Source organism: Ixodes scapularis, unplaced genomic scaffold (assembly GCF_016920785.2).
Source record: "Ixodes scapularis isolate PalLabHiFi unplaced genomic scaffold, ASM1692078v2 PGA_scaffold2__306_contigs__length_199485367, whole genome shotgun sequence".
NCBI classification, from domain to species: domain Eukaryota; kingdom Metazoa; phylum Arthropoda; class Arachnida; order Ixodida; family Ixodidae; genus Ixodes; species Ixodes scapularis.
Genome location: NW_024609857.1, coordinates 127,641,479 through 127,667,222, shown reverse-complemented (window position 1 = coordinate 127,667,222; position 25,744 = coordinate 127,641,479). Strand labels below are relative to the sequence as shown.

Here is a 25,744-nt window from a genome sequence, read left to right as displayed (position 1 = left end):
TTAGCTTTGAATTTGAAAAAAAAAAAGTGGTAGAATGGTTAATTCGGTTCGACTTTTAAAATTTTAGTGTTCGAATTTTCTAATATTTTCATTCATGAAATGTCAGTGCTGCTGAAATAATTATTGATTCACCCTATGCCCGAGCGCAAGTTCGTCTTCTTCTTGCACAGGGGTTGTGATGATGTCAGAACGCCAATCTTTTATTGGTTGATTGGAAAATATAGTGGATACACCTGAAAACTTCTAGCATTGAGGACTACCCACTATCCTTCCAATCAAAGCCAATCAGAACTCGAAGTCCTATTGACGTCACCGCAACCCCTGCGCAAGCAGCAGATGAATTGCTCTCCGCATTGAAAAACCGTCTATAGACCTCCTGCGCTGAAGCAACTGTGGCGCCCTCATTGTGGGTAGCACAAGCTCACCTGATTGGGCATCTCACCAATTATGGCGCCTTCACTGAGAGTAAAGTAAATCAGTCCCAAAAGAGGGACGACAAGTGTAAGATCTTGACTCCCTCCCCCCCACTACCGCCCTACCGCACACATGCCCGCTGTCGCACCCGCCGTCTCGCTAGCGACGGCCGGAAGAGCGCAGCGGCGCAGTGAGCGCAAGTGAGAATTTATCTCGGCCTCAAGGTGCGCGGCGTGTGCGGAGCAAGACGACAGGCGGCGCAGGTAGTACCGTGCGCCGGCCGTAGCGCTGTTCCAGCCAACGACTGGTTTCAGCTCATATTGTCCGCGATAGTACTACCCAAAACAGGTCCTAACAAGTCTCTTTTTGCAACGCCCTCTGGGCAACACAGGAGGCCGATGAGACCCACCAGGATTTCTCAAATGTTTCTACGTACCGTCCTAATTGTTTTTATGGGTTTTAGATGTCTGTCGAAGTTTTCTAATGGCTATGACGTGCCCGTCAAGAATGTCGAAAGTGTGTAAGAGACCCGTCATCGGTTTTCCAGATGCCTGTGCGGTCTGTTCCAATATTTTTCGTGAAAATCGCTGAAAGGAATATGTGGGAGATATGACGTAATCGTTCGGATATATACGTCATAAAAGCCGCTTGGCCGTTTTGAATCTGGTGGCTGCAACGAGGGGATCCGCAGTGTCGGGTCGGGTGCCTATCCCATGCGTGGCAGGTATCGTTTATTTGTCCGTCTGAATTCAAAAGCTCCTCCAGCGAGCGAGAAATACGGCGGTGGCGCTACCGTGACGGCACCAGGGACGGCAGCGTGACCGTGCTCAGGATTTCTGAGCGGCGGTAGACTTTGGTTTTCCGTTCGTGGTTTTTGCTAAACGTTCTAGTGACATTGTGTATGAGTGGTTGCGGTGGATCTGCTCAATATTATTAGTTGAACTACCATACATCCCAAGAATTTACCCAATGGCGTTGTGAGTACGTCGAAAGATATTCTTCTGCGGCAAAGAACTCAGTTGTTCATATTTGGTCTGGCCGTTTTTGGCTACAACTTCTTGAGCCTGAGTTTGAATAGGCGTTGGTTCTTATCGTCTTTTTCTACAGCATGCATGTAAAACTGAGTGTCTGATATCTAATTTCAACAACGTTGTGAACTACATTTTTTGTCTATGGTCATTGAGGCTTTTAAAAGGTTGAAGGGCTGAGGGGTCTGAAAGACCCCTCAGCCCTTCAACCCTTTAAAAGCGTGAATCAGTCCCAAAAGAAAGAAAGAAAGACTGAAAGGCTGAAGGGGTTTGAACGGCTGAGTGGGCCTCAACACACCAGAGTGAAGTATTATTTTCAATATGTATATACGCTGTCCATTTAATGAAATAGTCATCCGAGGCCTGTACGGGAACTAAATAAAATCTGAATTCAAAAGCCTGGACAAATAAGCCATTCCTGGAGAATGTAGTTCGTTTCTTGTGTTCCTCGAACGAAACAGTCAAGCTTCTAGCGTTTATAATGCGTTGGGAAAAAACGCAATCATGCACGTTGCAATTTTGAATTCAAGAATGTTGCGTCATTTGCAGCCAGCTAAGTGCATCATAAACCTTCTCTTGTTTGTTACGTCATTTATATTGCTGCTTGCATGACCGATAACGAACACTTCTTCGTACCTATAGACGATCTGTGTTTATTCTTACCCCGATTCTAAAGATAAGGAGGACAGAATGACCATGCCTAGTCAAACCCCGTCCTAGGTCACTCACGAACACTTCAGGTCTAAGGTTAGAGAAACCCAGTGTAGTAAATATGAAGCCGAGTGCAGTCGGGTGGCGTCCAAGACCGCGCTCGGCTCCTTATTTGCTACACGAGTTCGGCCCGGCAGTCTGGTTCACGTCACGTTTTCGTCAATAGCGTCAGACACCTTGGCCCCTGCTGATCTGCTTCCCCGCTGCTCTGACTGCCTCGCACCAGCTCTGGACACCTATTCATTACCTGACCTCTGCCACTTGCCGAATGTTTGCATGGTCTGGCCCTGAGGAAGGATCCTCGCTGCGGCCACTAGGCCCAACGTTTTCAAGCGCTGGCCTGCTTGCCGCCGGACTGCAAGTGCTTGACCTATGAGCCTTCAAATATGGCCAAGAAGAAAACGACCACCATCCCAAACCATGGTCCGGGGGTTTCGGTGACAAGTTTTGGTGCTTCATCGGTTGTCCGAACGGGTTCAAGCCATGAAGACTCCCAAGGTACGACATATCTGTTCCTCCTACTAGCGAAGAGCATTTTTGGGCACTTTGGTTTAGGGAGCACATCGCCTAATTGAGCAAGCTTTCTAAAGTATTTTGAATGAGAAAGCTGCGAGTCCACAACAAGGAAAATCCAAAAATGGTACGTCCAAAAGGAAAAACCCTAAAACTACCGCATCAGACGCCGCCCCCCTGGCGCAGCTGCCTGACAGAGTAGAGGCGCCGGAGAACCAAACCACTGCCGTGTGACTGCTCCCGGCAGCTACGCCTGAGACGTTTACTACATCTGTACCTGCTTCTACCTCTGACGTGGAGCCGGAAACGGAAGAAACAAACATGGAAGATATCATTTCATGGGAGACCGCCGGGTCGAAGAAGGGGACCAAAAGTGCGAGTGATAACGAGCAGCCCGCGCAGCACCTAAGTGACCCACCCTCGGTCGTCGAAGCTGCAATTTCCGGCTCTACATCAAGCACGTCATCACGGTGCGACGGAAAATCAAAACTAGAAGCCTCCGTCAAAGAGCAGCGGAGCTCAATGCAAGATTTCGTCTCAAACGAGCTTCCAAGCCGGACGCCCTCGCCCTTCAAGAAACCAGGACGACTACAGTCGCCATTATGGGCTTCAAGACATACGTCTGCCCGTCTATCCCATGCAGTAAAACAATCGGCAGCAAGGTACCGCCCGGCCAAGCTATTGTTTACCTGCGGGACGGCTGGATATAACATCAAGTTGATTTCTTGGACTGGTCTACTTGGCAGGTTCAGAAGGAAGCCAATGCCGTCCGTGCCGAGTGGAAGAGACATCTCTTTATCATCACTTCGGTCTACTACATACCTCATGAGAGCGCCAAGAATCCGAGAGAAACGAGTGGATCGAGTTTCTTCGCGCCCTCTACCCCCAGGATATGCTCGTTGTAGTGGGAGACTGCAATTTCCGGCAGATGGAGTGGGGCTACGACGTCGACACGTCTTGCGGTTAAGAATTGTTGGACGTTACGTCGCGCTACCGGCTAAGATTTATCAACTCTCCTGGTTCCAAAACTTGGTTCGGGTAAAATGCAAGACAAGGTCACACCAGCCGGGACCTCACGAGGGTCTCCAAATACATCAGGGTACGTTACAGGCGGGTTGAAATCGACACATAGGGCAGTGATCATCTACAAGTCCAAGCGAAGATCTTCTTTCCTGCTGAGTCAGATGTCCCTTGTCCGAATCATCATCTACTTAACCTGCTGGCAAAGAGGCTCCGCGTGCTCCAACGGTACAAGCGAGGAACCAAGACTACCTGGGGACGACGGGAGGTGACGCGCCATTCGATCACGGCTAGACAACATGCCGCCCGGCTTCAAAAGCAGCACTGGCTGGACTACAGCGCCTTTATGTCTCTCTGAGAAGACGTCCACCTGCAAGCTGTGGGCCAGGAACAGGTCACTTGGACCGAATAGGAAACGTGCTACTGCCTTTACGCTTGCCCTGAAGACTAACAGTTAGTTGCGGCGTAATTTTCCCGCCACCTGGGTTAGAGCTTTACACACAACCCCACAGACCGGTAGAGTGTAACACTGCAGACCCCATGAATCAACCCTTCACGCTGGGCGAACTCGAGGTTGAGATTCACGCTGGCAGGACAAGGGGCGCCCCGAGTCTCGACCACATTACTATCCCTATGCTGAGAAACCTGCTTGTAGTAACCAATCGTATTTTGCTGGAAGCCCATCGACACAGCGTGGTGAGACGGAATGCTCCGACTGGGGTGGAAGCACTTTATAGTTATTCCAATACCCAAACAGGGCAAAGAGCAGGAGAGGATAGCCAACTTTAGATCCTTATCCCTCACATCATGCGTGTGCAAACTTACAGAGAGGATGCTGTTGGATAGACTCGTCTTGCTACTTGAGAAAAAAGGCGTTTTCCATCCCACGCAGACCGGCTTCCTGCCAGAACTCGGTACGCAAAAGCAGCTCCGAATGATGTCGAAGGGCCTCGTCAAAAAGCCACCGCACAGCGGTAAGAATGTTCGCACGCTGGTTGCAGCCCACGTTGCAAAGGCGTTTGATTCGGTCTCTTATATCGCGGTCATCCGCGAGACGCAGAAGGCTAGGACCTGCGGCAACGCCTTCCATTTCATCAAAGCGTTCCTGAGGGGACGCACGTTCTCGGTCAGGATCGGCGAACATGAGAGCCCACCGAACCCCTGAAAGTAGGGGCTTGAGACATTTTTCCCTCTAAAGTCTATGGTTTATGCCTACGACATTTCACTCTGAAGGACGGAAGGGGACTTGGGCCAGCTGCAGATTACCTTGCAGGCGGGCCTGAACGGTGTGCAGCGGCACCTCGAAGACATCGGCGTCGGGGCGTCGGCAGCAAAAATCAAGCCTGTGCTCGTTGCTTCGAAGACAGAGCGGGCGTCCCGGCATGGCTAAGAGCCTCGACCTAACACTGGCGGGAAGCAGTGTCTCTCCGGCAGAACAGATCAGGGTTCTCCGTCTCTACATTAAGAAGACGGATCATGCAGAACTTGGCTCTACGTCACTAAGCAGTGCCAGCAAACTCTGAATATTATTAGACGCATCTGCAGCCGCGGGGGGTGAGAGGTCGTCGTTTTGCGCTCACTTCTGGAGTTTATTATTCAAGTGGGCATCAAGGTGCACATTTAGACCCCTTTTTTCAATATTTGTGACAATAGGCCTAGACCTCGTAGCTACCGGCCCTCACCCCCCCCCCCCCCCCCCCCTCTCCATCCCCCATTTTTTAAAACATTTCTCCCCCCGTCTTATGGTTAATAAAGGTACGTTACTTATACCACTACTATCTACTACACTCGCCCTCTCGAACATCCGATCTAGAAATTTCGGGAGTGAGCTAGGGCGAGACTGAGTTGGCAAGGTGTTTCTCGCCTCCTTATTTTTTAGACTCGGAGTAAGAATAAACACGAATATTTTAGATGTACTGAAAAAAGTTCCTTCACAATCATGCACGCGGAATTATGACAAACTATCGTCAAAAATCAATTAGCAGCGATAATTGAACCGGCCTTTTCCGCTAATCTGTCGCTCCCCGCGGCGTCGAGCGAGTTGCTATACTTCATTTCATCTTACGTCGCGCCGCAGCAGATGCTACGAGCCGCCAGAGCCCGTATGCGTTTCCCATGACCTTCAAGATGAAGCGCGGTAGCGAGCGGAAAGCTTAGTCACGTGCTACGGTCACGAAACTGTATTGGCTGGGATGGCTTGTAGCGACCGCTGCAGTCCGACGTGAAGCAAAACGGAGTAATGAGCTTGTTTGCGCAAGACACTGTCCGATTCGAGCTGTTCAGCCATGTCCGTTAATTGATCCTGTACATACTTGGGTAGTAATTTAATTACAGTAATTAAATTACTGTAATTTAATTACTTTTCCTGGTAATTTGTAATTGTAATAATTACTTTTGGCTAAAAGGAATTGTAATTGTATTTTAATTACTTTCTAGCGTCAGTAATTGCTAAATTTCAGGCACAATTACAATTACTTTTGCAAGATTTTGTGGCGGCGGCGCTTTTCCCCCCTGGCCACGGAGACGACAGCACAGCCAAAGCGACAGGGGAGAGAGCGTCTCCCAACCTGCTAAAAAAAAAATGGAAAAGAGGGATGGGAAAGAGAGGCTGGGATAGAACGGAATGAAGTATTTTATAGACTGTAAAACGATTTAATGAAGAGTTTGAGAAATAATTTGATAAATGAGGGCTACATTCGCGTCCGTTTTCGTTCCTGTCGTAGTTGAATCTGACTCTTCGTCTCGTTTGCTTCCTGTTGCTCCTGCTTCTAGGGGTCTTTCTTATTTCTCATTCCCACACGGGGGCATCGGAGGTCGAAGTCGAGCTGGTTGGCTCCGATCACATCATCCGGTCGAGGCGGGGAGGTTCGAGGTTCTCCTTACGCGTCTTCGCCGCTAGCATATTCGCTTACATATTTCAGTCAAGTTTGGAACTTTTTTGTTCATGAAATTATTCTCTTTTCTTTATGAGTTTTTCACGTCCTTCTCCTCTATCTCGTATGTTGATACCACTAACAGTAAGTCGTGCTACTCTAACATCGAGGCGAAGAAGCAAAGAAGCAGCAGGTCTCATTAACACGACTCACCCTGCCTTACTTTTAACTGTTCTTGCTACACTGCTCTTCCTTCTCCCAATTCTCGTCTACCTTTTTGTATAAATCTTCATTATTTAGTGTTCGCTCTACCTAACCCTTTCAACCGTTTGTCAGCCTGATTGGACGAGATTCCAAAACTTACAAATCGCGGCTGTAGCTGTAGGGAGCTTGTTTTTGCATTTGTTGTTCGTTGAAGGCTTCTTTTTTTATAGAGGGCTTGGCTTGCACTTTGTTTTTACACCTCTATCGTGACCCTCCACGCGTTGTCCTCTCGTCTTGGCCTGTGGAACCGCCCCGAGGCGCGCAGTGCTGCTTTGCATTGAGAAGCTGCAACAGTCTTATCTACAATGGAAAAGGAAAGGCTGCCGGGGCCTTGTTGCGAAAAATTCTCTAAACAGATTAGCACCAATGTAAAAAACTATAATCGTGAGGAGCAAACTCTCCGGACCGTTTCTGAAAACAAATTCAATAAACCGAAAGGCGACCTCCAATTTGCGGAAACACTTGCAGGTAGGCAACTTTCTTGTTCCTTTGAATAATACTTACAGTTATAAAAAAATAATAATAATAGCTCGTCTATATCTTCCAGCTGAAACACGCTCAAGTAAATCGTGAAATCGAGGCGTCCAAGAGGCCGCAGTTTTGGAATAATTCGCGGATTCTAATTTTCGCGACGCGGTGCGGTCGTGATATAGATTCCAATGTGTTTACATTTTTTTTCGCGAATTGTAGGCGATTCGCGAAATTCGCGAAAATAAAGTCGTTTGCAGTGTATTATGAATTTTTCGAGGTTGTTCTTGCCATGCTAAATTCAAATCGGCCTTCTTTATGAGACGCACAACATCGATACAATCATTGCTATCCTAATGATTAGCTACATGACGATCCTAAATTTATTATTTATCTCAGGAGCTTTTTGGGTGTTACCGTGCACTGAATTAACCCAGAATCTCTGGCAATAGAGTTGCTGCTATTGTGACACTAGTTTTGTGGAAGCGACCACAGTTCGTGCGCTACGGTTACCCACATCCGGCATGTTACAAGTCCACAGACGGAGAGGCAGCGAATCATCGTGGCTGCAATGTTTTCATAAGTTGTCGTATCCTTTAAATGTTTGACGTCGTTTACAAGTTTCTCTTATTAGCCATTTTTACGTGAGTTTTATGATACCAGTACTGTCGCATATTTGTTTCCTTGTATTATTTTTAAGTTTATTTTTTCTTGGTTTGACTTGGATACCATTTGCATAAGCTCTAAGGAGATTCACCTCGCACCTGTGAATTTTGTCGCCATTTTTTATGTTTTCAGAATATATTAACGCAGGAGTCCATTACTCCAAACTATTAAGTTCTATAATCCATTTAACAAATTTCATAAAAGGAAAGTACAATGCGTGACATTTATACAGCGGCCATATAACTCGTTTACAGTTATATGGCCCAATGTGGGGGGTAACTCTCAGAAATAAGTAATTGTAAAGTAATTGCATTACTTTTAAAAAGTAATTTGTAATTGCAATGAACTACTTTTGCGTAGTAGTAATTGTAATTGTAGTTAAACTACTTTTGGAGCTAAGTAATTGTAATTGTAATTAAATTACATTTTGAAAGTAATTTACCCATGTATGATCCTGTACGTTACGTATCCAGAACTGAATGGGTGGGCATATCCGTCAGCGCTGTCTTAGGTTTGCCATGTAATTCCCGATAGACATAGTGCGATTTTAATCGTGATTTCGCAGTTGGAACGTCGCTCGTGCGTCAAAAAAAGCGTGACAGACGCTGCGGTGCCCAACGTCGCAGCTGGGAAACACGAACAAAGTCGCACCATGTGAATGCCCTCTCGTCGTAATGTATGGCGTGGAAAAAAAAAAACGCATCTTTAATGTGAAACGTTTTTTGGCTAGGTGTTTGGCATTTCGGAAGCCCAGATAAAAACGTGGCCGCGATGCTCTACACTGATTGGTTGACGGGTGGGAGAGGAGCGAGGTGCTCGACGCTGATTGGTTAACGGGGTTGTCATGTAGCCAGAGGGGTATACGTGAGACGTGAGGTGAGCGAGGAGGTGGTCGGCCAACTGTGCGCACTGAGTAGGAAGAGCTCGAGTGTATGGAAGACTTTTGAAGATCGTCAAGTTTATCAGCCCGATTAGTGGTAGTACCGCTTTAATCTGGGAACAACTTTTAAGTGTGCATATGGTACGCCTTGAACTATTTAATGAAGAGCGTCGGAAACGTAGGCGTCTGGCGTCTGGAAATTCAGAGTATCGCTTAACGTTTGGGATGCTAGATCGTTTCACGTATGCAATATCATAACTTCGCAATTCGAATTTTTTTTTTCATCTCTGCGGTGTTTTAAAATGAGATAGCCTTTCTTTTCTTAGTCTTCTCCTGAAACTTGTTTATCCATAACACGGTACGCACACTCATGCGCAAGAGAGCGAAAAGTGGATACATTGTTGAGAAAGAGCAAAAATGTTAACTTTCCTCAAGTATGAATGAGCCCTGGGACCCTCAGATCTTGCTCACGGTGCTCAACCAGTGTGTCTAGGGGGAGAAATCTTTTTTTTTTGTTGCGGCACAATTAACGCGATTTAGCTCAATTTAAATTGTCCAAAGGGGACACTTCCGAAGCGATAATTATAATGTGCCATTCTCCCCTCTTCATTGCGCGCATGCGCGTCGGAAGGCAAGGAGCTCACTGGATATGCCTCAATGAGTGCTGACAGAATGTTTTCGAAATTTTGAAATGAGGCATAGATATTGTGCCGCCGCCATTAGTTGGTCATGCACTGTGAGCACGCATTAGACTTGAACACTTCGTCAGCATTCGGAGTGTGCTCGAATCAAAACGCATTCCACACGAGTGTCGGAACAGTGCTCGGCGCGAACTCCGAACCAATCACGGGCTTCACGCCGGAAGCGATGAGTCCAACTAATTGGCGGCTGCGGATAATGTATGCATCATTTAAAAATTTCGAAAAGGGTCCATTGCAAGATGAATTATCGGACTAGAGAGTAGACAGCTTAACAGAAGTGGTGACGTGCTCAGTTGACCGTCTTTAGCGAATGCAAATGTACGGAAGTATGGTGTAATTTAATCAGCGGAATGCGGAGCGCAAGTTCGTCTGCTTCTTGTTTGCATAGGGGTTGCGAGGATGTCAGAATGCCGAACTCTTATGGGCTGATTGAAAAAATGAAAGCCGTTTACAACTCCCTGTAACGCCAAATTAAAGCGCAGCTCTTGAGGAGGAGGGGAAGGCGCGGAGGGGGGAGGCGAGTGTCACGTGACCTTGGCGGCCACGTGACCTGGGGGTCACGTGATCTCGGAGGGAGGTCACGTGACCGGGGGTCACGTGATCTTGAGGGGGGGTCACGTGACCTTGCGGATACGCCGACGCCGACGCCGCTTAAGCCGGAAACGGGCGCCTAAGAGCTGCGCTCTAAAAGATGGTGGGTACACCTCAAGGTATGTTGCATTGAATTGTACCCACGTTCCTTTCGATAGCCAATCAAAGCTCGGCACCAGTCTGACATCACCGTAATTCCTGCACAAGAAGCAGACGACTTGCCCTGTGCATAAAGCCTTTCTTAGAAGACAAGCAATGTTCTCGCATTTTGACGTTGTCGTCACCGAAACACCGCTAGAATACTTGTTTTTGATTTTATTCAATTCAATTTAATTCATTTAATCCCACATTCAAACGTTTGGCTAGTATTGGACACTGTTATATTCGAACTCGATTCGAGTTTTGAAATGTTTGCTATTAGCACACACCTCTAACTTTTCGGTGTTTGAGTTTCGTTAAATTCGGGGGGGGGGGGGGGGGGGGGGGGGGATTTTACACCGCATAAAGTCGGGCGAGTTGGTTTGACATCACGAAATTAAGTGCGACAAAGCATAAAGTTGGGCAAGTCGGTTTGACATCGGGGGGTGTTTTTCGGAGTTTATTGTTTGCTTAAAATTCGGCGTCTATCGGAGTTTATTTCGTTAGATCCCCGATTTTTCCGAAACTCAAAGTTTAACTTCACTATGCACTTAGTTTTTTTATATAAAATAAAATAATGCCTTACAAAAGCATACACTGAATTCACGAAAAAATCATCGGTACCGAATTTCTGCCGCTACATTTGGCAATGGCGCCCTTGTGGTTGGCACCACTAATTGCCACACGACAAATCTTGAGAACAGTGTTGCTTCAAAAAAACGTCGGTACTTTGAAATAGCCGAGCTCTCTAAAGCAAAAAACTTTCAGCTGCTGCTCTTAATGTTCTGTGATATCTGCAGGTTTACATCTTTCACTTTAATGAAAATATAACTCCTCCTCCCTTTCAACGTTATGGTTCAAACTACAAACCGGAACAGTGACTTTTGTAGTGGCCTAGAAGTGTGTTGGCCCATTGTACTAAACGAACCTTGACGACAAAGACGGGAAACTGTAGTTGACAATATTCCACAACAAAAACAGAAATTTTAGTGTTTTTTTTTTCTAGGGAACATGAACCCTGTGCTCTGACAAGATTTATTCGTGAAATGCCGACTTTTATATTCCTAACGAGCGTGTTGGTATGATGTACTGGATAACAGAAAGTATAAAACAGAGAGAGGACGAAACACAGACGAGTACATTCTTTCAACTCTCAACAAAGTTTATTCCATGGGGTGCGAACGTATGTTCCCCTGCGCAGACTTAGGGAAAGGGGGATAGGGCAGAGGCAGAGGGGGAAGTAAGAGGAAGGAAGGGGGGTGGGAGAGGCGGCTGGGTGCGTGGACTCGTTGGGGTCGGGCCGCTCACCGAGGTCGTCTAATCACCCCGGACAGCTCTTGGCTCAGATAATCTATCTCTCTATCGGAGAGGGCTAGCGAGGGGGAAGAGACATTGACGACGGAGTTTTTTATCGCAAAAGATTCGATAACTTCCCTGCCGAATCTCTGAGGATGGCGACCTAGCACGCGCGTTTTTTTGAACCTTGGCTTACATCCTCCGCATGTGCGACGATGTGCTGCAATCGGGTGCACCGTTTCCTCGCTGGGATCGGCGACCTCTCGGAAGTGCTCCCTCAGGCGGCCACGTGAGTTGAAAGAATGTACTCGTCTGTGTTTCGTCCTCTCTCTGTTTTATACTTTCTGTTATCTAGTATGCCGACTTTTCTTTGCTTTTTTTTTTTTTTTGCCATCAAGCGTTTATCGGAGTTTATCGGATTTCTCCGAAAACACGAAACCCTACTTATAAGTCATAGTTGTCGACTGCTAAAGAAACACTCTCCTTCTTAGGCTGTCATTTACTGTGGCTATTGATAGTTTTTAACGGAGACTAGTCGCTTCATTTTTAGTTCTCCCGTCGTCTCCTTCTGAATGCAACACTGAAAAAAAAGAATGAATAGAAATCTATGTGCTTTCTATACCAATACAGCAAATGCTTTCAGAGAATGCAGTAGCTTAATAGAATCGGTAAAGCATGTAAGTTAACCTCGAGTTCCAAAAACCCAAATATAGGATCCTCTTTAGTGCACGTGCAGTAGGATCCTGTGTAGCACGGGAAGAGTGTCATGTTTCAAGATGTGGTTGTTTTTTGGAGTTCATTTTTTAGCAAAATTCGGTGTTTATCGGAGTTTATTTTTCGTAAATCCACAATTCTCCGAAATTCGGAGACTTTTCGCATATTAAAAAAAAATAATAACCGATTGCAAACGTATGCCAGATAAGAAAATGAAACCCGCTTGTATCAATTAAGATTTCTTCAGTTGAATTTGGCGTTTGTGTCATTGGCAATCGTAATTTGTCCTACGACAAAAGTTGCACACAAGTGTGGCTTTGATAAACGTCGATACCTTAAAATCAATAAACTGCCTGAGGTAGCCGCAAGGAAGCTTGTAGCCATCCCCTCAATCTATCCCGCGGCCGCGCGAGGCGGAGTGGTTAAGGATATAATAGATAAGGTTCAGCTGCCCCTCTTTCCTATTTTATACAATCTCTATAGTACATAGCTTTTACTGTTATCCCCCAGAAACATTTCTCTCCTTTCTCTAAATCCCAAACCCCATAGCCCAAACTGGAAACCAAAAGATTTGCTTTTGTCATGACACGAATATGGTACGATGACCTGTTTCCCTGAACCAACCTTGACGAGACAAGCCGTAAGACCCCCTTTTAACAACGGTTCGAGGCTTGAAAGATCATTATGGTGTCATTTTCCCAAGATCATTAACCCTTGTAAGAAAAATTAAAAAAAATTACGTTTTCTTTTTTTTAGCTGTGGGAGGGGGGGGGGGGGGTGGCATGGTGACATAACAATTTGGAGTTTATCGGATACATCCGAATTGACAAAAAGTTTACCGGCGGGTGTTTTTCGGGGTTTTGCGAATTTATCCGAAAACACGGAGCCTTAGTTATAACATTTCGATTTCCCTATACTTTATCTATCCTATCTCTGAATAATCTGCTCTGTTGTCTTTAGTGGAACTGGAAGGATTTTATTTTGCTTTACTTGTTAGCATTTGTTAAATTTCACTCCCCCTTCATGATAACATTTAATTTTTATTTTTATTTCTGATTATCATTACCTTTTTTAGAATTATGGGATACAATTATGAAATTCATAGCTCACACCTCTTGGTGTAAGCTATGAATCTTGCAGTTATTTTTTTTTTTGCGAATGCTTCATTGCATTGTATATATAAAAAAAAGTCCAAAATATCAGTGGCACAGAATTTGTTGCCTAGGATTTTTATTCAACTTTTTAAGAGGTTAGTTATAAGGTAAGTATATTCTTGCGTTGTTTTTCGGCAGTTTATCTGCGTATATCAACTAAAATTCTCACAAAGCAATGCCAAATAAGCTTTGTTCGAAATAGTTCACGTTTGCTTATCTTTAGCAAATAGTGGTCCGAATGTTTGCGTGTCTTTTTTGCTAAATACTTACCAACAAATGCAGCCACCATTTTTCTGGTGACACTCATGTTTGCAGAAGTGCGGTGGCTACACCTTGGGACTTAGGACTCTTCTACAATAGTTTACCGATTTCTTGATTACTTGCATTCGGCATTCCCTGGATGTGGGCGCAGTCTCACCTGTGGTACTTTCTTAAACTCTTTGCACATCCCCTTACCTTGTGCTATATATGGGTGGACCGTTTCGTTTATTAAAACGGAAAATGTGGCAGACATTCACATGTATTGCTTTTATTATTTTGTACTTGCCCGAAAGCATTTCGTTAGCAGAAAACGATCACAAAACAAAACCACGACTATTCTGGGCAGAGCGCTGCATGACAAATCAATCCAATCACAACATTGTGCTATCCATTCTGCCCGTTTTGACTTTATAGACTATGTTACTTTTGCTTTCACGAGGTGATGGAGGCAATGTGCCTGTAATAGTGACAGCCAATATCCCACAGGTTTCTAAAAAAGTATTCTTTACGTTTCAACGAATTGTGAACTTTTTATGCGTTCCTATGTGAGCGTTATCTATTTTATAGCATAAGTTTACAAATACGAATATAACAAGATTAAACTTTGATTAAAAGAAAAAAAAAAGACTTCAGAGAATCGGAAGTTTAACAATCAGCGTGTGCAGACGCACTCCAAATATTTTTACAAAAACAAAACCTAATCCTAAAATAATAAATCCCAACTATAAAATCATCCATGATTTGAAGAAAACATAAAATTCTCCTATTTCTTTTCCGCCCTTGTGCTGTTGAATTCAGCATGAAATTCTTCCTTGATATCTTTAAGCAGCTTTTCATTCCCGAGCACGTCCAGGACCGTGAAGCAGAGGGCTTTCGCGGCCTTCAGAGTTTCCCGATGCCCGGCCTCGGTTCCTGCAGCTTCGGTAAACGCCTTTGAATGGTTGAGGGCCTTTGTCCCGATGTCGTACAACGGGTGGATGAAAGGAACGACGTGGGACGCATTTCCGGCGTCCGTAGACGCTCCCACTGCAATGTTGTCAGCCGGGTCGGCGTCGATGAAACGCATTCCTGTAGGACGAAGCCGTCACCTATAGCATCAGGCACACTGGGGAACGACAACATAGGTATTCGCCAATCGGCTACGCGATGCCCCACGAGGAGAATACTGAGTACCGCACAGGAATTAACTGTAGCTGTTGTAATCGGCAATGAAACTGGCATGCTTGGAAGTACTAACGGTGATTGAACCTCCGCGTTTGTGTAACATGGCTGAAAATGCGTGGCGACGACAGATTATCGCTTGCCGAGATGGTTGATAAATTTTCGTGACGCCCATTTTAACTCGGTAGACTGACACTGGCTTCGCAGTAACACACAAGGTTAGGGTGGGACATCAGGCTGAGAGGTAGGAACTTATTAAAGCAAATCTGTTATCGGGGGCGTCATTGCATATGACATTCAGTATCACTTTTGTAAAAGGCCTAGGGAGAACTGCGCTCACCTGGTGAATCTTAGCGCGAGTGCAAACCGGTGGCTCCGCGACAGTCTATTTGGGCAACTCCAGTTCAAGTAGCGATGTAAGGACAGGACAATGTTCGGCATAACGCTACTGTATGCGATATTTGCAATCAGCCCATTGCCCTAATGCTGCAACCGCTTTCTTGGTCGATAACATGTTGTAGTAATTATCTTTGGCATCCGGATTCTCGTCCGGTCCTGTTATTTGGATGGATACCAATTTATATTGTTTAAATCCCACAAACTAAATAACATGAACACGGTTTGTTACCAGTGCTGTGACGATATTACCAAAACTTTGAAAAATGGCCAAGATTTCTAGCCGGAACACTGCACGTTCTACTCGCCGTTGGCCCTGAAATATGAAGTATCGTCTTACGTTGCTTCAGTACTCGCTTATATATTTATTAAAACAAATTAAACTTCTCCGAATCACTCTGATAGACCTGGTCAACACAAAAATGTCATACGTTACTCATACGTGCGTTATGATTATTATAATTGGTTGCGGGGACGTTTAGATGCTTTATTCTTTTTATTTTTTTATTATGCCCTTCCCACATGCCTCACTTTTATGCTCCCCGAGTTTGTCCGAATAATCAAGACAAGGTGAACATTAATCAGGAGTGCAGTTTGCAAGGATTATGTTTTAATGAGAAGTTTGCATGGGTTCTGCTTTTTGCGGAGGTGCGCTTAGCGCCTTGAGCTGTTCGTGCTCTTAGACGGCGAGCAGCCTCCTGTGTTAACTCGAGTGATCGCGAGGCGAGACAGTTCATCGCACACGCTACGCTACCTCTCGACTGCTGTGTGCGAGGTCGTGACGTCACGCGCCAGCTGCACTATTCATTAGTGAGGTATAACATACAACCCGCGACTTAGTGAAATCACTTTTTGAGCTACACTTCGTTATTCGGGAGGCAGCTGCGCTCTCCGACGAGAGAGCACGCTGTGCTCCCGAATAACAAAGCGTACAAATGAGTTATACTCATTCCAGCTTCCTGCGCTTTCTTCCATCCCTTTTTTATGGTTACCAGCAAAAGCGTCGGGCTGGGGATAGTATGATCCGGGGTTCGATTTACCTTTTGGCCACGCTTTGCGACACTCGTTGTTACGATTAGTTGTGCGTAAATTATGATTACGTATGTATGATTAATTATGACTAAGTATGACTCCTATATGATTTAAATGCTTGTTAACTGCCTAATGCAGGCTTTGTATGCTCTATATTACCTTTACCTGTCCATTTTTGTTATTACTCTCGAGTGTAAAGCATTGCCCATTACGTTAAGCCCATAAGCACATTCCATGTTGAAATTCGCTGTCCCTTCCTGTGCCCCGCAAATGATTAAACTGCGGTGGCAGCCGAGGCGTATACACGCAGACTACGCACAATCATGCTGCACTCTACCCATGACGTTATGCAACCTAACAGTGTCACATGACGTAATGGTATGACGTAACGTGACATCATGATGTTACGTGACATCTCGTGGCACAGTGAAGTTTAGCGGAGAAATTTCTTCATTAAACTTAGCGGGAAAATATTTTCGCTAAGTTTAGACGAAATCTTCGTCCCCTAAATTTAATATAGAACTTTTTAGAAACGATGACCCTACAGGAACTACACCCGTCGACCACCTGCACAACCACGCCAGAAATGGAGGTTTCCGTAAAATGTATAGGGTAGTCACCTAGGCTCTCTCCGTGCTTCTGAAAAACTCGGGCAAGTGTTTCGTTGGGAACAATGTGCTTCACAATGGGCGTGGGGACGTCGATCGCCACTGTGCAGCCAGTGGCCTCGGCAGCGGCAAGGAAGCAGCCTTTCACTTTCTCCGTGAGAGTGACGAGCTCTCGGGTCGTAGGAGCCCTTACTCGGTACTCCATCTCGGTCTCATCGGGGATGACGTTGGACGAGAGGCCTCCACGCTTGATGACGCCTGAAACAAATGCGTTACTACAATTGCTACTCAGACTGCGACATTTATTCTGACGCTTGTATCCTATACTAGACGGTACATTTGATTCAAGTGTTTGTGCTCAGAAAAGGTGATGTACAAAATTTCTTTAACGCCGCCACAATGTGGTTAGTTTTCAGTGGCTCTCAGTTGAACTGCATGGTGAAGTTTCAGCTTTCTGAATATTGCCATGCGTAGGAAAGGCATAACATAATTTTTTCGTTATTCTTAAGAAACCGCTAAGAGCTGAATGTCGTACAACCCTCATCTTACTTCAGAAGACAAAAAAAAAAGAAATATTATTAAAACTATTAGGCGCTTTGCTCAGAAGGACATTCCATGTGTCTTTTAAACTAAAAGTGTAAATAAACCTTTCTCCTTTACGAACACAGCTGTGTTGTTTACATAATAACACAATAACTTTGATGCTTTCCCGATTAAAAAAGTTAGCATTCATAAACTCAAGTATAGCAGCGATTAAACATGCCATGAGTCTGACACGTTATGTTTTATTTAATCTAGTAAGCTAACAAATCTATAGTTCAAAAATTATTTAACATTTTCTCAGGAATGCATACTTTAACCCAATTGAACTGATGGTTTTACCAAAGTAAAACTTACTTTATTTTTGCCATGTTGCAACTTAACCCAAGACTGATGTATGAAAAAGAAACTTAAATGTAGATGGGACAGAAAACAGGGAAGAGAACGTCTCAAACAGTGCTAAAAGATTTATTCAGTCCCACCTCCTTATACATTCACGGCCACAAGGTCACGTAGTATATAACTATCTTTTGCTAGGACACAAGACACAAAGACACTCCAAGGAACAACAAGAACAAGACAATGGGGTGATCCTGTTCTGGTTCATATTTTGTGTGTCCTGGTGTAATTATATCCTAGCAAAGGCAAGTTGTGTGATTGGTGACCTTGTAGCTGCTAGTATACAGGGAGATGGGACGGAATAAATATTTGAGCAGTTTGAGACGTTCTCTTTTTCCCCGTTTTCTGTCCCTTCTACCGTTTAAGTTTCTCTTTCATACCCCAGTGTGATGATGTGGATTTCAAGATCGAGAAGAAGTCAACGCGCCAAGAGCGAGTGCCCAGGTTCGCTTGAGGCAGTGCCAGGCCGGATTCTGGTAAGACGTAGCACGACAGCAGCGGTCCTGGTAGCCGAGGAAGCTTCCGAACGGGCGTCAACAGGCCCGTGAGAACATCGACCCTGAGACAAAATCAACCTACGGGTACATGGTCGATCTTCAGAAGAGATTGGAGGACATGTGCAAAGTTGCCCAGGGAGAATCAAGAAAAGCCCAGAAGACGCAAAAGGGACACTTCGACAAGAAGAGTCGTGTACGCCAACTTCAAGAGGGAGATCGAGTGTTTATTCCGTCCCAACGCTGAAAGACTCATTGGACAGGGACGTCAGGGGTGACCTGCGCGAGGTTAAGTCTGGCAATGACTTCATGAATGATACTTCGAACAAATAAAACAGAAGCTAGATGATGTTCCAAGGGAAAACATGAACTTAAAAATCCAAAACGACAGCCTTCGTCAAACAAACGAAGCTATGCAAAATGACATGAAGCAGTGCCAGGCTAGGCTACTACACTGTGAGCAATATACGCGAAATGCAAAGTTAGAAGTTAAATAACTGGCAAAACGTGAGAATGAAGACCTTGAAGCTGTTTTAGCCCACATTGGTGGCCATATTGGTTGGCCGATAGTGCCCGCCGATGTTGAAGTGTGTCATCGTGTGCCAACGCGTATTGCGGGGAAAGTGACATCGTCAATGAGTTTGTATCCCGCCGTAAACGCGATGTTGTACTTATGAAGGCAAAAAAAAAAAAAGACGTATCACATCCTTTGACCTTGGCTTTCACCGGCTGTACCAGTCTTTGTAAATGAGCATGTATGCCCAGCGGTGGAACGTTTGCTTGGGGAAGCTATCGGCAAAAAGCACGAATTTCACTGGAAATTTGTGTGGGTTACAAATAGAAAGATCTTCGTTAAATACTGACAGTTCACCGAGCATTCAATTTGTGAATGAAGATGACCTTGCCAAACTTTGCTAGGAACTGATGTAAGCTACTATCACACTACATGGCTAGGCAGTATCACGACTTTATTTTGCCATCAGATGTAATAAAATGTTAGAAACTATGAGAAGTCTAGCAGCCTTTCATCTCAATGTGCGCTCTCTCAAAAATAAAATGGATGCATTAGATACCTTAATTTCTCATGTTCCATCCCAGTTCGACGTTTTTTTTTTCTTCACTGAAACATGGTGTCATGATGACGATGTTATGTATGTTTCAAAAGGTTAGAACAATTTTTATTGATATCGATATGAGAAACGCGGGGTAGGTGTTTCTATTTACGTTCGGCAAGACATCCCGTGTGAACTTTTGGAAACGTGCACTGAACCGACTGAAGACTTTGAAGTATTAACGGTGAGAAGTAACAATCTAATTTTCTCGGTAATATGTAGGCCGCCGTTAGCGTGTTTCGATAGGTTTGGTATGTTTTTGGACAGATATCTCGACTTTATATCTGGAAATAAGTTATCTCTTTTCCTAGGAGGAGATTTCAATGTAAATACTTTGCAATACTCGACTCTTTCGTCACAATTGTATAACATTATAAGCTCAAATGGTTTCATGAATGTTATCCAGTCTCCAACTAGAATAAATAATGTATCCTCAAGCACCCTTGACCTTTTTATTACAAATGTTTGTGAAGATGTTCATGACGCTAGTACAATCGCTAGTGACCGCGTTCTCATATTCATATCCTGTGCCCATAGCACTTCCGTAAAAAGCTCAAATAGAGTTACATAACTCCTTCAGAGCATATCCGAGCGCAATTTGGAAAAGTTTAGGACAGAGATCTTCCGCACTGACTGGGACCAGTTTATTCTAAAACATGCGTAGATCAGGCGTACAACACATTTATTGACGTCTTCAGCAACATTTGTAGCTCGAATTTTCTCTGGGAGACACAAACAGTTGCTAAAAATATTCGAAAGCCCTGGATCACACCTCTGCACCTCAGAAAGCTAAAAAAGAGGGATCGGTTCTACAAGTCCTTTTTATCAACGAGAAATCCCGATAAGCTGGTCATCTTCAAGCAATTTCGGAACCGCCTGACATCTGAGTTACGAAAGGCTATGAAAGAGTATTATACGCATCTCTTTAATAGAAATTCTAGAAAACGTCCAGAAATAGTTTGGAAATCTATAAATGAAGTTTTATTTACGCCGCAGTGGACAGCGTAATGATATAGGCGAACTTTCAATCAATGGCAAACATATATCGGGAACGTTGTTAGCAGAACACTTTAACACAGCTTTTGTAAATTTAAATCCACCACCACATAATGTCAATGCTTCAAACTTTATTGAACAGACAGTTTCTAAGTTTCTAATGCCGACTGGTGAACACGAAGTATATAACGCGGTCGCGGGACTCAGCAATAGTAGAAGCTGCGATACAGATGACTTACAAGTTAGGCCTGTGAAATTTGCTTTTAATAACATCACACCTTGCTTGGTGCACATTTTTCACCTCGCCTTGTCATCAGGAACATTTCTCCGTAAAATTGAACTAGCTAAAGTCTCTGTTATATTTAAAGGAGGAGACAGAAATCTCCTAACAAAATACAGACCTATCTCCGTACTTCCAATATTTCACAAAGGGCTTGAAACGATTATGTTAAAACGCCCAAACTCTTTCCTTAACGAGCATTTTGTGTTAACGGATTGTCAATTTGGTTTCCGTAAAGGAAGCCTATAGAATCAGCCTTACTTCAACAAAAAGAAATTATACTGAAAAACATAAAAAATCGATTACTTAACCTTGGCATATTTATAGATTTTAGTAAGGCATTTGATTTCATCAACCACAAAATTATATTAGATAAGTTAAACTGCTACGGTTTCCGTGGCGTACCCCTATTCTTTTTGCGCTCTTATCTTGAGCAACGTGCGCAATGTGTTGTCGATTGTCATACATCGCCTTTTCTTAAGGTACGATGTGGTGTCCCCCAGGGTAGTATTGTTGGGCCTATGTTATTTAATATAAGTATATATTAATGACATCGTCAACATCAGTAAACAAATAAAATATATAATATATGCCGACAATACAAGCCTATTTCTTGCTGAAACGAATGTTGAAAAATTAATTGCCAACGCAAATAATGTCCTTAGCCAGTTTTTTTACATAATCCAACAACAATGACCTTAATATCAACATCCAGAAAACAAAGGCTATTGTTTTTCGATCTAAAAACAAGGCAGCAACTATTGACAACAATATTACAATTGGTTCTACACCGATTGAATTAGTAAAAATCATAAAACGCTCGGAATAATTTTTTCTGAGCACCTTTTGTGGAATGACCATGTCGATCGGCTATCTCATAAGGAAGCTGTCCGAAGTGGTTAGAACCATGTCCCGCTGCCTCTCTGTTTTTCCAGTTAATGTTAAACTATAAATTTACTATTCACTATTCAGTCCTACTTCAATTCCAGCGCTCTTATATGGGGAAGACTACTCAAATAAACATTAAAAACCTCGCGTTACTTAAAAAATATACTCTGTTACTTTGCCAATGAACACTTTATGTCTCATACAAAACCCCTATTTGCCCAATATAAAGTAATTACCATTGAAAATATGTACGAATATAGACTAGCTGCTGCATGGTTTCCGCTTTTCAACTTCTGACAATAATTTGTTTTTATGTGAAAGGGCGAACCTATCCGAACAGTTTCATCGCATCAACACACGCCTCTCAGAGAGATGGATCATACCCCGAGCTCTTAATAATTATACTTATCAGTCAATCACTTCTCGTCTACGTTCATTAGTTAACCATTTACTTACCAACAATATTGATATATATAACATGGAAAGGAAATTATTATTGATGCACTTCTTATAGTCCTGTCGGACATTGTGTTTAAATAAATGTGAAAGCGTTTTATTCTATGGTATATATATTCTTGTTAAAAATTAAAGGTTGTATTTCTGTATAATGCGAAAAATAGCTGTGTGTACGCTTTTTTTTTAAGAAATTCTTTTTCTATATTGCTTCTTGCTTACCGTATTTCTCTTTTAGAAAGTGTTGCATTTTGTAGAATATTATTTTCTGGCGTGTGCGCTTGCGTACGACCTTGCTACTTTTGGTGAATATTGGTACTTTGATTTTGGTATTTTAATAAATATTTCTTAGCGCGTTTTTTTTTGAAAAATTAGTTTGGTTGCCAAACTTCAAACGGGCCCCAGACCCCGTCAAGCTGCCTTTGGCAGCTTTTTGTGTGGGGCACCGTTGGCTATAAGGCCAAAGACAAAGACTGATCTTGTTGCCAACAAACAAGAGCGAACTGATCATACAATTAAAGAGATAATTCCGGGTGGTGGAGTGAAGGAATGGCGTGGATTACGTCATTCCTTCTGGCCACGCGAGCAGCGCGACGGCCGCGATGGCTTACAAACTTCGTTTCTTCGTACCTCAGGACCTGCTACCACTCTTGACTTACTGCGCGTCCCGATACAATGGTTTTACCTTCGATTGCATCACCGTGGATCGTAACCGCCAGTTCCAATAGGCGATTCCCGCCAACATGACGGTGTAAAACAAGCCCCCTGGTTTTACGATGCTCCTCGCTTCAACAGCGGTAACCCACCGACATCGACTACGCCCGCAGCGCCAGATGTAAAAGGCTGGCAGTTCGGCGAACTCTCCAGTGGGCATTGGAGCTGCGCGACGGCCGCAATGCCTTACAAACCTTGTTTCTTCGTACCTCAGGTGGGTATAACCACATTTTTTCGTGCGCAAAAAAGAAAGACAATTGTTTGTTGGTGTGATATTGGAGTGCTTGAAAAACTGTCTTCTTTGATTAATGTCGGGCGACGTAGAGGCCAACCCCGGCCCTCTCACACGGTCTGCCTTGTCACAGCCCGTCACAGTGGGCCCCAAAACACATTCTGTGTTAAAATACAAGATTGCATGCTCGAAGTTTTTGCATGTGATATTTCTAAGTCTCGTGCGTTAGCAAGGTCTTTGTTAAAGCGTGATAAAGTATTCTACAGTTCTTCAGGGAAATACAGCTCAATTCGGAACGACTATGTACTTCTGGAGGTATGTTAAAGGGGTACTGCAACGAAATTCTAGCACCTATTTTATTGTCTCAATTTGAACCTCGTTCTTGTCGCACCACAAAGACAGAATATTTTTGTCCGAAAGAATACCAACGCATTGTTAAAAAATAAAATCAATAAACCGATTACCAGATTACACCTGGTGGATGTTCCCGAGTGTCGTTACATCAGATTCCCCCTAAAGGCAGCGCCGTTCCATGCAAGTACGTCGGCAAGGTGCGTACGAGCGAGCCTTGTCGAACTTGGCCGAACCAAATTTCCCTTCACTCCCGCGCCTATTCAATTCCGGCGTGGAGCGGGGAGTTTGAAGCGGAGGTGAGTTACTTTTTCACCTCGGCTGCCATTGCAGAACATAGTCATCGGCCATGCCGACCGGCCATGTTGTAACGCGTTGACGCCACCAAGTGGCGAAGCTCACAACCACGCCAGACTTGCCCGTGGTGTTGAAAATGACGCCACGAACACGCTGGAGGCGCCGGATCTCCCCAGACGCATCGCGCTGTCCTGTGGCTGCTCTTTCATCGCTCGCTGGAACCGGCCGTTTCAAACTACAATTAAAGCCAACCGTTCAAAATAGAGTTATAATGGGAGTTATAATAGACGCGACTGCTACCGGCCTCCCCGGGCGCGTCCATATCTCCGAGGCTACATAAGCCGGCCCCGAAGGAGAGCCGGGGGCTCTCGTCGGCGGAGGCCCTGGCTCTACGGAGCTCGGTTTTCCTTTGTGGGCCTCCGACTTCCCGTGAATCTGTCTATTGCGGCAGCGCGGGAAACCGACCGGGTGATACTGGCAATCGAGCCAGCGCCCAGACTTTTCATATCTAAGAGCGAAGCGTGTTGGCATTTGAGTCAATAAACACGTCGGAAACGGAATCACTGAGTTGGTGTCGTCTCTCGTTCACCGGCGCCCAAAAAGGCAGTCAATGGACGGACCCGGCCATAGCCGCGGAAAGAGCGGACTACGGAGTGGGTATTTACCTCATTGAGGACCAGGGGTTAATTGCAAAATTCCACACCCTTTAAGGTCAGTACAGCTATACTTGGTTTCACTTTACGTCCGGACGAAGACGATGCCATAGGCTGATGGGACCCGTCATACAGCGTGAAAAGAACACCAACATGGTGTTCCTCAGGTTTCTGTACGTGGTATTTCATCGCCGGACCAGTCATGTTCAGGCATGGCCCACTGACTTAAGTATTTGACGCAGTTTGATTTGTCTTATAACCTCCTAGCGTGGACTGCGTCCGAACTTACGGGAAATCAAGTATGCAACTTCTTTGTATACTTGGTTTCTACTTGAGATTAAGCCTGAAGATGTTTTTAACTTTTTCACAAACAACTTTCCCTCAACTTATTCTTGAAATCAAACTGAAGCATCTATGCCCGACGTCAGTAGTAGTTTTCGCGATTTCCTCTCAGTCTTACTATTTGATAATACGGATATTGACTTTTAATAGAAAACCTCGAGTTCAAGTTATCAGTCGCATTCGATTGTATTTCAAGTTGCAATGACAAGAAGTGGTCTCCCATTTGGCAGCGACAGCCGGTTGTGTCCCTTTCTCCGGTTTTTCGACAGCGTGAGAGTGAACTCCGTCAGTTTCCCCGTTAAATTTGCGCCAATTCAACTTTCCCGCTGAATTTGGCGTGAAAAGTGACGTCACGGGACCCACAGACAAATTAACGTTCCCGGTTAATTTGAGCAGAAAAATTCACGTCACGTGACCTATGCACCAATTAGGTTTCGCGCTCAGTTTGGTGGAAGAATCCATAACGACCTTAAAGGGACCATGAAATGACGTTTTTACTGTTGCCAAATAACTTCTACTTTAAACCTTTAATGTTCACTGAACGCCTCAGAGGCATCCGTTTTTGTTTCGGTTTATTAACTTCTACACGCAAAAATATTGAAATATTGAGTTATTCTTCCTCTCCAACTTGCCGCAAAACAAGTCGTGGTGTAATTTTGATGGTCGTGACGTGCATTGCTACCGGAAGTTCCCACGGCAGTAGGAGATTGGGAGCGTTAGCGGCGAGTTGGCGGTGTACCGGTAGGTTTTACAACAGGGTTTTACTGCGCAGTTGGCGCCGATGCCACGGACATATTTTCTGAATTGGCGCCTCCCATCACCGCGATAGCCATGGACACATCACAGCTGAGCGAAATTTAATGAGATAAGTTGCGCTACAGCGACAGCATGAGACTGGTCCCATATGCCGGCACGCCTGTTGGAAGGTGCAACGACTCTTCCGATGAAGACTCCAGTTCCTTGTCGGAATCGGGCGACAAGGAGTGGCAACTCCAATGTATGGCAATGTTCCGAGCGTACACGGATGACCTTAGACCTGGAGTCTCTCAAACCGATGAGCCTTCACCAAATGTTTTGATATGGTTCCTCGACCGGCAAGCGGTG

At 44.5% G+C, this 25,744-nt stretch overlaps 2 protein-coding genes across 2 annotated transcripts in view; both read right to left on the bottom strand.

Annotated features, from left to right (window-relative positions):
- The window catches only part of LOC8050818 (alpha-amylase), a 104,080-nt gene that overhangs the window by 52,831 nt on the left and 25,505 nt on the right, over nucleotides 1-25,744 (bottom strand). The gene's annotated exons all lie outside the window — the stretch shown is intronic.
- The window catches only part of LOC8029261 (peptidase M20 domain-containing protein 2), a 48,604-nt gene continuing 36,804 nt past the window's right edge, over nucleotides 13,945-25,744 (bottom strand). The window contains exons 2-3 of the mRNA XM_042292016.1: nucleotides 16,902-17,147; nucleotides 13,945-14,760 (exon numbers count right to left, since the gene is read on the bottom strand). Of these exons, the coding sequence (XP_042147950.1) occupies nucleotides 14,456-14,760; nucleotides 16,902-17,094 (498 nt within the window). The 5' untranslated portion in view covers nucleotides 17,095-17,147 and the 3' untranslated portion in view covers nucleotides 13,945-14,455. The remainder of the gene's footprint in view (nucleotides 14,761-16,901; nucleotides 17,148-25,744) is intronic.